This window comes from Myodes glareolus, chromosome 1 (assembly GCF_982192425.1).
Source record: "Myodes glareolus chromosome 1, mMyoGla1.1, whole genome shotgun sequence".
In the NCBI taxonomy this organism is placed as follows: domain Eukaryota; kingdom Metazoa; phylum Chordata; class Mammalia; order Rodentia; family Cricetidae; genus Myodes; species Myodes glareolus.
In genome coordinates this window covers 114,687,240-114,699,615 of record NC_142026.1, presented here as the reverse complement: position 1 = coordinate 114,699,615, position 12,376 = coordinate 114,687,240, and the positions used below count along the sequence as shown (strand labels likewise).

At 40.3% G+C, this 12,376-nt stretch overlaps 1 protein-coding gene across 2 annotated transcripts in view; it reads left to right on the top strand.

Moving 5' to 3' along the window:
* Map3k5 (mitogen-activated protein kinase kinase kinase 5) overlaps positions 1–12,376 on the top strand; it is a 208,121-nt gene that overhangs the window by 151,401 nt on the left and 44,344 nt on the right. For both annotated transcript variants that reach the window (XM_048424974.3, XM_048424975.3), the window contains exons 15-17: positions 3,348–3,481; positions 7,925–8,052; positions 8,450–8,586. In XM_048424974.3, coding sequence (XP_048280931.1) covers positions 3,348–3,481; positions 7,925–8,052; positions 8,450–8,586 — 399 coding nt within the window. The remainder of the gene's footprint in view (positions 1–3,347; positions 3,482–7,924; positions 8,053–8,449; positions 8,587–12,376) is intronic.

Sequence of the window (12,376 nt, the reverse complement as noted above, 5' to 3'; positions counted from 1 at the left end):
GACTGTCCTTCCTCTCCACATTGGGTGTTTATTCCTAGCATGGGAAGGCTCTTTTGTGTAGCTCTGGTACCTCACAATGGATGCTCAGCCTTGCCATCAAGAGAACAGACACCTTTCCAGAATTTGCCCTATGTCCAAGAGATATGGCCCAGCTGCCTTCAACTAGGGCTTTAAAATCTGTTGGGGCCAGGCGGTGGTGGCGCACACCTTTAATCCCAGCACTTGGGAGGCAGAGGCAGGTGGAGCTCTGTGAGTATGAGGCCATCCTGGTCTACAAGAGCTAGTTCCAGGACAGGCCACAAAAGCTACAGAGAAACCCTGTCTCGGAAAAACAAAAACAAACAAAACAAAACAAAACAAAAAAAAACCTGTTGGAAACAACCTGAAGCTGATGCCAGCATGGATGGGCTGTTGGGTTGTCAGAGTCTGATTACCCTACTGTCTTGGTCATTTGTCCTTTTTATTTTTGCCTTTATTTATTTGAGACAGGATCTCATTTAGCTCAGAATGACCGTTGAACCCTTGTTTCTGAGGATGACCTTGAAGTTCTGATCTACCTCCCGAGCTGAGGGTGGGAGAAGCGTACCATCCTGCTTCTTTTTACTATTTGCTTAGTGTGTATATGTTGTGGTTAGAGTTGCTATTGCTGCAATGAACACCATGACCAAAAGCAAGTTGGGGAGGAAAGGATTTATTTGGCTTACACTGCTACATCATAGTCCATCACTGAAGGAAGTCAGGACAGGAACTCAAGCAGAGCTGGAACCTGGAGGCAGCAACTCATGCAGAGACTATGGACGGGTGCTGCTTACCGGCTTGCTCCGTCTGCTTTCTTATAGAGCCCAGGACCACCAACCTAGGAATGGCACCACCCACCATGGGCTGCCTCCCCCCATTAATCACTAATTAAGAAAATGCCCTCCAGACTTGTATGCAACTTGATCTTATGGAGCCATTTTCTCAGTTGAGACTCCCTTCTCTCAGATGACATTGGCTTGTGTCGAGGTGGCATAAAACTAGCCAGCACAGTGTGTATGCCCAAGAAAGCATGTAACTGCCCCCAAAGGGCGATCAGGAAAGAACTGGAGTCCTTCTGTCGCCTTCACCATGTAGGACTGAACTCAGGTCACTTGGGCCTCCACGGTTAAGTAGCCTTGTTCCCCGGGTCATCTTGCTGGCCCCATGCTTCTTTTTATAATCTTTTCTGTCGTTGGTATTTTATTTAGTATTTTATCATTTTTCCTGTATATCTGAGTGTGAATTTATTTATCTCCTATTTAAGGCCGAATTTCTAGAAGTTGCATTTGATTGTTGCAAATCTCTCTAGTCGGTTTTATTCTTTCTTATTTTTTAAATGTCTCAATTTATATCTTTATGTAGTATTTTTCAGTTTCTGGACCATTAGAGTTTCTACTTCAAATTTCTGTGCTAGAATTAGCCAGGTGTGGTGGGTAGCACACACCTGTAATCTATCCCAACAGTCAAGAAGTAGAGGTAAGGGAATGATGAGCCCCAGGCTAACATGAGCTACATAGCAAAACCCTGTCTCAAACAAAATATCTATTAGCTATATGCATTTCTTAAAGTTCCACTAAAGCCTCATTGCTTGTGTTTGTCTATTTTTCTTTATAAGTTTGTCAGCTGTACTGTGTGTATTTCAAGGCCATTTTCTTAATGATCATAAAAATCCATGACCATAATCATCTTCATGAACGACACATTGACATTTAATGTTAAATGTTCTGGCTTTTATGAACAGTGGGAGCGGGGGCTGTCCCTAATTCTTTGACTGGCTTTTGGGAACCTGTGCCTCAGACTGGTTTGCCTTGCCCAGCCTTAATACAAGGAAGGTTCTTAGTCTTACTGCAACTTGATATCTGTGTTTTGTTGATACTCATGAGAGAAGCCTGGCCCTTTCTGAACAGAGGAGGAGTGAATTGGGAGGGGGAGGTGCAGAGGGGAATGGGGGGAGAAAATGAGAGGACGGGAGGGAAGGAAAAATGTAGTTGATATAAAATAAATTAGTTAATTAAAACCTTTTTCTGGATTTTAAATGTAAGAAATTGTTTCCTTTTTTAAAGCAGACAGCAGAGATCACAAATCTTCACTGCAGATAGCTTTAGACAGCAAGGGGCTCTCTCCTACCTGTCTGTATCCCTTTTCTGGGTTCCTCCAGTGACACAGCTTGGTCACTGAAGGATCCTAAACGCTTCAGTTCCTGTCCAGGGCTTCAGTCTTGCCTTTCTGTGTACTGCGCCTTTTGATGTGCCGCCTCCAGGTCTGAGGTGGCCTCTACATAGTGTTCTCTGTCCCCATTAACTTTGATCCAGGCTCCATATTTGACCAGTATGCATGACCCTTAGAGGCTCAGGACTGTTTATTTTTACATAAAAGATCAAAAATGCCCTCTATTTTTCATTTTTAAAATCCCTTGGGGGATTTTCAGTCTTGCTTCTGTCCTGGGTCCGTGGCCCACTTCCGTTCCTGGGAGTGCTTCTCACTGCTTTTGTCTCATTTGATCCACCAAACAAACAAAAACACAGAGTCACCTTGGAAGACTGACTTTTCTATCGCCAACAGCTCAGACCTTCAACTCTTCTCCTCCTCCAGCCCTTCCGGTGCTTTCATTGTCCTAGGCACAAAGGACGTGCTTCTGTAGCACCCTTGGTCGAGTGACAAGATTAGTCAGAGGTGGTGGACATTAACGGATGTAGTGCCAGTCAGCTGGTGAAAGTCGGGACCCAGTGGGGTATATACTGTGATGGGCTCCTAGAGAGGCACTGGCACCCTCAACCATGAAACGACACGGCACTTGTCAAGAACACGCTACCTGTATTGTGTTGACAGCGTCTATTTTTTTATTCTGACAGGAGTTGTTACTTTTAAAAAAGTAGTTTTTGGAATTTTTCCTACTTTCATCAAGTTTTAATTATCATGCAAAATAATGGGTTTCGTTGTGACATTATCATTAGATCATTATACTCTCTTTCTGAATGACCCCTACCTTCCTCCGTCCTTTCCTCCCTGCTCACAGTGCTTCCTTCTGCTTTCATGGCATCTATATTATATTGCTTGCTCTTGTTCCCCTAGGAAGTCCATCTTACTATTTCACTTGTAAAATAAGGAAATGTTAAAATAAGGAAAGTCTTTGTGAAAAGGCTTGGTGTGCTCTGGAAGTACCTGAAATCCCAGCACTTGGGAAGTAGAGACCAGAGGATGGTAAATTCAAGGTCAATTTGGACTATAAAACAAGCCCCTCTCCGAAACAAACAAATTTTTTGAAACAGTGTTTTGAATGTCGCGTTCATCTAACGTCTCACTCTTCTGTCCCCCGTCACCCTTTGCAGTATGACTACGAATACGACGAGAACGGTGACCGAGTCGTGCTAGGAAAAGGCACATACGGGATCGTCTATGCAGGTCGAGACCTGAGCAACCAGGTCAGAATTGCTATTAAGGAAATCCCAGAGAGAGACAGCAGGTATGGTGATGGTTGCTAATGAAAGCTGTATTCTAAAGTGTTTGGGGCTGTTAATAGTGTGGCAGAAAAAAACTTGGTGGTAGTCTGATTATTGGAACTGTCCGGAAACTCTATTGTGTTAGTTCATCTCATTTCTGTTCGTTTAGAGATTTGTTTGTATAAGACTTGGCTGGGGGTAAAGAAAAGACTAACTGGGAAGGGAATGGCTTTCAAAAAGCAGAAAGGAGGACATGGCCCTATGTGTGTTGGCCATGGGTCTTGCTGGATCAGTGTGGTTCATGACAAAAAGAGAGGGAGAAGCAATGCAGCCATAGTTTCCAGTGCCATGTAAGGAAGTGCAACATCTTGCTCCTCCAGATCACTGAGCAAAGCAGATCGCTGAGCAGACTGAGAAGCCAACAGCCCTTGTAAGCTCCATCAGGGAAGACAGGTGACTGCTCCCTGAACTAGAACTCTCTTAAGGAGTCTAAGTCTTATATCAAAAATGGCTTGGAAATAACTTTGACTATCTAGTCTTCAACTCCATCAAAGACCTGAGAAGGAAAATAATATTCCCTGAGTAAACAAGAAGTGCAATCAAGCAACTTCCAAAAGGTACAAGAAATGACAGAGACAGCCGGCTACCTGGGTAATCACTCAAAGTCTCATTTGCAATGTTGGAGCAATCAACTTTGGCTAAGGCCATGAGTATCTGACAGACCATTATCAGAGGCAGGAAAATTTGAAAACTGTCTTATCCTGTGTTGGCAAGGTTTGTCAGCTGTTTTTGCTTGTATCCTGCTTGTCCAGTTTGGACACTGCACATTTTGTCAGTAGTCGAGACATGGGCAGTTCTTTGCCCAAAGGCCAGTGTTACCAAGAAGAAAACAAGCTCCAAGTGGAGTGTCTTCAGTGCTCAACATTCTCTCAGGAATAGATCAGTGCTGCCAGAATCAATCATGTCTCATGTCAACAGAATCCTAAATTATTTACATGCCATTTTCTACAGTCCTTTGAAGTGTTCGAAGATTACCTATCTATGCAGAATACAATCTCTGTGCATCTAAAGAACCTGACTAGTCTAACTATAAGTATGACAAACATGGATGACTATTGACCTGTAATTCTTAATACCTATATAGCTTAAAGACTGAGGCTTCATATTAAAAAAAAATTAAACAGTCTTTAACAAATGTGCAACAAATGAGGACAATGACCTCAGAATGTAAACAATATATATAGGTATCTTGGTCAGAGGTAGAAATGTATAGTGCAATATGTTAAATATATCCTAAATTTGCATCAATATACAGAATATCTTAAGCAGAGGTATAAACATGCCTACATACAAAATGACAAAATAACTTTGCATAGGTGCACAAATATTGTAAACAGAAATAGGAGCATATTCAATTTAACAAATATAATTTGAATTTAAATCAATATACAAGAATCTACCAATGTAAATTGACTATAAATAATAGCTCACAAGTAACACACAAATCTACCTATTATCCCTTCCCATCTTTTCCCTTTTTTTTTCCGCAAAAGAGATCCCTGAGCCTACTTTATTTCCACCCCCAATCCTATAACCAACCTCTAATAGATGTCCCTAATCCTGAGGACAGTTTTGTTGGGAGAAGGGATATCATTTTCTAGAATTACTTGCAGCTGTCATGAGGGCGATGTTATTTCTATGGGATCCTGTGAAAACAAAAATGATGGCTAAGTTTCAAGATTACTTTCTGGTACAATTACATATAGTCTCTGAGTAGTCAATAGGGTTTTTCTGAAATTCTTATTTGAAGTTCTGCCCAGAAAATTGTAAGAAGGTGCACCATCTCAAGTAGCCAAGTTGGAATCATCTTGAGCAATTTGTAACCCAAAATCAATCTTAAAGTGAAACTATTAGCATAGTGGTATCATATCAATCAAATGGAATCATTGTTGTGGGGCCACTTTTTTTTGAAGACTTCAGAGATTACTACAGGAAAATTTATTGTTCATTGTAGAAAACTTAAATATTTTTCATATCAAAACGGAATGTTTGAATTTCTAGACATATATTCAATGAAAAGTACCATAGAAACAAAAATAGAAAGGGGAGAAGTAAAATGTTTTGAAAGCAGAGTTTTGGTAACAGTAGTCCCATGATTTTATCTTCCTTCTGTCCCCACACCAGGTGGCTCCTGATATGAGACAGAAACTCTGAATTTTTCCTTTAACAACATGCTTGGATTTAGAGAAGGATAGCCACTGTCCAGCTCCAAAGCCAACTTTGATTTTTAATAAGTGACGAGCACCATTATATATGTCTGTTTAGATAGTGAGATCTTACCCTGCAGAGGATATTGGTATCATAAGAGATTTCTCTTGGCTTGGTGGTTCTTTCTGGATAGCTGTCTTAAAGGCTATTGGCTGAAGGAACTCCCACAACAGAAGAGACTGCAGCTTCTGGCTTAAAGAGATATACTTAATGGGTCACCAGAGGGAAGAGAGGAGAGGAGCAGATGAATTATTGGAAGAAACAATTCCAACTATACATAATGGGGCCTTGCAGAAGATGGAATCACTTGTAGGAAAAAGGCATCCTGGGAACTGAAAACCTCTGGTAGAAGGATTTCTCTTCTCTCTACCCTAGGGTACCGCCTGAGACGTTGTGTCTGCAACGGCGATTCCTCTCTCAACCTGCTATTTCTGGCTCTTGACTTCTTTTAGTTCTTCTGATAGCACTCCTACAATCATGGAAGATAAAATTGGATTATTCGTTATTCTTTCATGACCATACTTTAGTGCAGGCTCCATGATGAGCTTGTTTTGGCCATTCTCCCCACGACCCTCCAGTGACAGTGATGATAGGTTCCATGTTCCCCTGAACTCCCTGAGTAACCTGTGTCCCAGCTCCTCTTGTAAATCTACAGGCATCTCAAAGTTAACGTGGCTAAAACAATATACAAAAGGTTAAATGAGTTGTTGCTGCTAGGTTGCTTTAGCCACATCCCTTCTTCATTCCACAGATGGATTTACTGCACTTGGAAGAAAAACACTTTTCGAATTAACTTGCACATTAGGTTTATTCAGATGCTACTATACACACAATGCATGCTAACAACAAAATAAATGTCCTTGGTTCCTGTTCATAATGATACAGTCAGTATACATCTTTGAAAATGCCTGCATGGCGGGCCCTTCCCTTAAACAGTCAGTGCGGGGCAGCTTCCTGTTAAGTGTGCAGAGATTGCAGGGAAGTGTATGAAGAGATAGCAAACAGGTACTTCAGTCCATGTGCCCTAGAAGAAATCTGGATATTCTATGGGAAAGACGATCAGTCACCACGAAGGATCACTAAAGGACATACGTGGTGGCTACAGTTGATGCACAGTGGAGTACACTTGCTCCCCGTCCACAAAGAGGGAACCTAGCAGCAGCCATGAATAAGGAAGTTCTCTCCACCTTGGCACATGCAAGAACAATGACCTGAAGTCAGCCGGTTTGCTTTTTTACACCATGCTGTTTTCTCATTCCTGCTTAAACTATGTCAAACCTGAGCTGTTCTGCCGTGGCCAGCAAAGCTCCTGTCTGTTTGGACCAGATGGTGTCACGATTTACCAGTGAAAGCCGATTACATCATTGCAAACTGACTTGTTGAAATTTTATTATTTGATAAGCTGTGTAATAACTACACAAGTATTCATTGATCGTGGAATTCTTTGGCATCTATTAGATTTATAGTACTTTGTATAGCTATCAGAAGTGCTGTACTCCTCCAGAAATATAAAATACTATTAGAATTTTATAGTCATCAAGAATAGGCAAATAATTTTCAACTCTGGTTTACACCTAGTCAGGCAAAATCGTGACATAGTAGCTTTCTGAATTCAGAAGGTAAGGGATTTGAATCAGTGAACTGAAAGACACTGGACCATAAATGGTTTTGCGGTTTCTGCTAAAAAGTTTTTAAAAGTGGGCTTTTGAGAAGTTGTGGATGAATGCTAAAGATACCGGGAATTTTGGCCTTCCTGAACAAGAACCTCCTGAAATAGTAATTCTGTTTCTGAAGCCAGTGGAACAGGATGCCATGCTGATAGGGAAAGTCGGCTTTGTGGATGGTATTTCCCGGACTCATGTCTTAAGTCTGTCACCGGCTTTATGATCTTGGGTAGTCATTCTCTCTCTGAGTTTCTTCTTTCGTCTGTAAAATGGGCATCCCTAATAGTGCATTTAGTTAAATGAGTTAACATATAGAAGGAGCTGTGAACAGTGTTTAACACTTTTCTTCTTGGCCTGACACAGCTGCATTGTCAGAGTTTACAAGAAATAAAGACCTTAGATGACCTAAGGATTAGATGGTGATTGATTTTGTTTATGGGTGCAATTTGACTGTCCTTTTCAACGTGCATTGCTTAAATTAATACTCTAAAGTCTGACTGAACGCTTAGCTGTTGACATTTACACATCTTCCAGATACTCCCAGCCCCTGCATGAAGAAATTGCCTTGCACAAGCATCTGAAGCACAAAAACATTGTCCAGTATCTGGGCTCCTTCAGTGAGAACGGCTTCATTAAAATCTTCATGGAGCAAGTCCCAGGAGGTAAGAGCTGCTTTTCTTGCTTTCAGAAATGCAAATTTCTAAGGCCTGGGAGAAGACCTAACTGAATGGAATTATTCATGTTGAAAGAAGGTTACATAGGTGACATTGCCTTTATGCTTATGAGCAGATATTAAAGAAAATTTGAAACTATTCAGCTTCAGTTGTCATGACTTGGATTAAAACTAGCAATTGAGCATCCTGTTACTTAGACTGTGTTGCTAACAGCTGCCTTCAGAGTAGGGATATTTTCATATTCGTGTTTGAGTCCAGGTAACTAGAGGAGTTTCTGCCCTACCGTGAAGAGCCACTGCAGTCTGGATCAACTCGTGTCCCATTACTAATATGCTATACGGAGCTCACTCGGATGAGTTTTACCCACAGTTTTCTTATTTTACAGGAAGTCTTTCTGCTCTCCTTCGTTCCAAATGGGGCCCATTAAAAGACAATGAGCAAACGATTGGCTTCTACACAAAGCAAATACTGGAAGGATTAAAATACCTTCATGACAATCAGATAGTTCACCGGGATATAAAGGTAGGGTGCCCTGTGATTCATCCTCCTGGGATCCTTCCTGGGTGACTATTGTGTTTGAAAATACTAGGAATAAGGAAATCATGGCTATAGCAGAGCTGTCAGTTCTGGTCCATGCTGCAGGTATGTTCGTGTTATTGTGTTACATGAGGAATGACCAGCCTTCTTACCCAGTGAAGCCAGTAGACTTCTAAGAGCACTATGGGGTGGAATGCAGTGTCCCCAAACTACGCAGAACATGATCTCTTCTGGTACAGCTGCTAGGCCTATTAATCTTCATACAAACTTCTAAAATAAAAAAAAACCTAGCTTCTCTTGAAAAAGAAAATTCAAAACTAATAAACTTGTTTTGCGGGGGACTGGAGAGATGGCTCAGAGGTAAGAGCACTGGCTGCTCTTCCAGAGGTCCTGAGTTCAATTCCTAGCAACCATATGGTGGCTCACAACTACTTATAATGAGATCTGGTACCTTCTTCTGGCCTGCAGGCATGCATGTAGGCAGAACACTGTATACATAATAAATAAATCTAAAATAAAAATCTTGGTTTTTTTGAAATTAAAATATAATTCATCATTTTTCGTTTTCCTTTCTCTCCACCCCTTCCCATATACCCTCCCTTGCTCTTTCTCAAATTCATGATTTCTGCTTCTTTAATTGTTGAGATATATATATTCCTAAATATATAAATATAATCTGGTTAGTATGTATACTGTTAATTGATTGCAGGATTGACCACTTGGTCTTGGATAGCCAATTTGGGGACTCCTTCTGGGGAAGACTAATTCTCCTGCTGCCATTCTTTAGTTGCCTGTAGTTCTTTATCTTGAGTTAACACCCCATGAGATTCCCTGTTGCACATGCAATAAAAACCCAGAGACAGATATTGGGGTTCAACCTGAAGATCAGAAAAGCAAAGCATCCAACCCCTAGAGGAACCTTATACCTCTACCAAATCTTCAGACCGAATGGGCAAGATCCTGTTTCCAGGAATCCTCAGACTCCACACTCCCCTGAGTTCCTATCTCTCCCCGTTTATATTCTTCTCGTAGCCCAGTCATATTGCTTCTGTCTTTACCTTCCTAGTGCTGGAATTAAGGGTGTATGATTCTCAAACACTAGGACTAAAGATATGAGCTACCACCACCTGGATCTGTTTCTAGATTGATCTTGTTCAGCCCAGGGTAGCCTTGAACTCACCGAGATCCGCCTGCCTCTGTCTCCTGAGTCCTGGATTTAAAGGTGTACTGTTGGCAGAGACCACTAGTTTGCTTTCTGTCCACCCTTACTCGAAATAATCACACAGAACTCTGTATTGATTGCAATACTGTTTAGCCAATAGCTTAAGCATATTTATGGCTAACTCTTACATTTTAAATTAACCCATTTCTATGAATTTGTGTATTGCCATGTGGCTGTGGCTTATTGGCAAGGTTCTGGCATATCTGTCTCCAGCAGTGGCTGCATGGCTTCTCCGTGACTCTACCTATTCTCGATATATATCTTTTCCAGTCTGGCTATATTCTGTTAAGCCATTGTCTGAAAGCAGTTTTTTTTTTATCCATTAACCAATAAAAGCAGGATATATACAGAAGGACTTCTCACACCATTTTCCCTTTTCTCTTTAAATAAAAAGGAAGGTTTTAACTTTAACATAGTAAAATTACATATAACAACAGGTATCAAGCAAGAATTACAGTTACAATATTTATGTTTTATCTTTTATCATAACTAATGAAAACTATAATTATAATTATCTATTCTTCAACTCCTTCAAAGACTCCAGAAGGATATAATGTTACCTAAGTAAACAGGATGTGCATTGTAAGCAACTTCCAAAACTCTAAAATTGGCAGAGACATCTCGCTGCCTGGACAAACCACCCAAAGTTCTTCTGTACCATTTCAGGCAGCCATCTTCAGCCTGCAGGCCCATAGTATCCAGCAGATTTTTCCATGAAGCAGGAAATTTCAAAGACAGTTTCACCTATATTGCCAGTTTGTCAGTCACTTTCTTCTTTGTCCTGTAGAATGTCTGGCAGATTCTTTTATGAAACAGGAACTCTGAAGGATTGTCTCACCTTTAGGCAAGTTCAGCAGTCATTTTTCTGTGGATCCTAAATGTCCCGCTTATACATCATACCATCAAGCAGTCCAGCCAAAAGCAGTTTCTTGACCAAATGGCTAACAAACTCCATAAGGAGCATCTTTGATGCCAATCATCCTCTTGAAGTAGATTGGTGCTGCCAGGACCAGATGTGTTTCATTGTCATGAAAATCCTAAGATTTTAAATATTTTAAATGTCATATTCCATAGGTCTCTGAAAGATTTGAATAATACCTATCTAACTGAAATATGTCTTTGTACATCTAGAAAACCTAACTAAAATGACTACAAGCTTGACTATCTATTAACCTGTATTTCTTAATTGTACATTACATTTTTAAATAAGCTGCACAAACACAATACTTTCATCAAGAGCAGAAGTATACATATAACAAAAATTGACCTTAAATTTGTATCAATAAACCAAGATCTATACCAGTGCAAAGTATTCATCTCTATAGCATATCCCCCTTTGAATGTAAACAAACATTTATAAACAATCATTTAGGGAATTTGGGCATAGTTCTCTTCCAAACTGCTTCCTGCTTTTCTTGGGCAAAATAATTTTGGGGGTTGTTCACAGCCACCTTTCAGGCAGTCTTGGTCTATCAAACCAAATTAGTCTGGAAGGAATCCACAGGTTCTCATCCTCTGTGGAAACAGAAGAAGAATCTCTTTTCCAAAGAAACATATCCTAGACTCAAATTTTGAAGTCAAGATACCTTTAAAGTATATATGTTTGTTCAATTTAGCAGGCCCCAGAATCCAATGTCTCTTTGCAGTCAGAAAATTCAAAGAAAACACAATAACATATATAATCCAGACTCTCTGTGTATATTCTGAATATATGTGGCTTATTTTTCTTTCTCTATTACTTTTTCTACAAGTTACTCTGTCTCTTTAAAGACTTTGTTTTATTTAAAAAAAAAACCCGTTTACTTCTTTTTATAACTCTATACTCTTTTTCTTCTCTCTCTGGCTATATTCTGTTAAGCCATTGGCCGAAAGCAGCATCTTTATTCATTAATTAATAAAAGCAGCACATATACAGAAGGACTTCCCATACTAGTGTGCACCACCACCCCTTGACCTGTATGGCTGACTAGTGTGTCTGCTTTGCATTCTGATCTATAGGCAAGCTTTGTTTATTAAAACACAAATAATATAACACTGCATTTCCCTTTTCCATGTTAGTGTATCTATTGGTGTCATACTTGTATAGGCCTTGTTTAAGTGGCCATATTGATGAGATTTCCTAGGTGTAGCTACGACATTTTTAGGAGAAGAAATCTCACAACAAACTTCCTGTTGCTCTGGATTTGACAATCTTCCTGCCCCCTCTTCTGCCATGACCCTTGAGCCTTTGGAGTTGTGCTATAGATGTGTCATTGGGCCTAGGTACCCCACTGTCATTGTTCTCAGCATTTTGATTAAAGTTTTCTAAAATGGTCTCTGTCCATCGCAATGAGACATTTCTTTGATGAGGGCATAACAATAAATATTTAGCATGGTGCTATGAGTTACATTTAGTAGAGTGGTAGTTATAAGTTCTTCTCCAAGACTCTTAATGACTTCACAAGCCCTTTACACTTTGCTAGCATGATTTCCCTCTTGTTGAGTTGGCCTTGGGTCCCATTAGAGAACTGTTGGTTACCATCAAATGTGCCACTATGCATCCTTAAGGATATT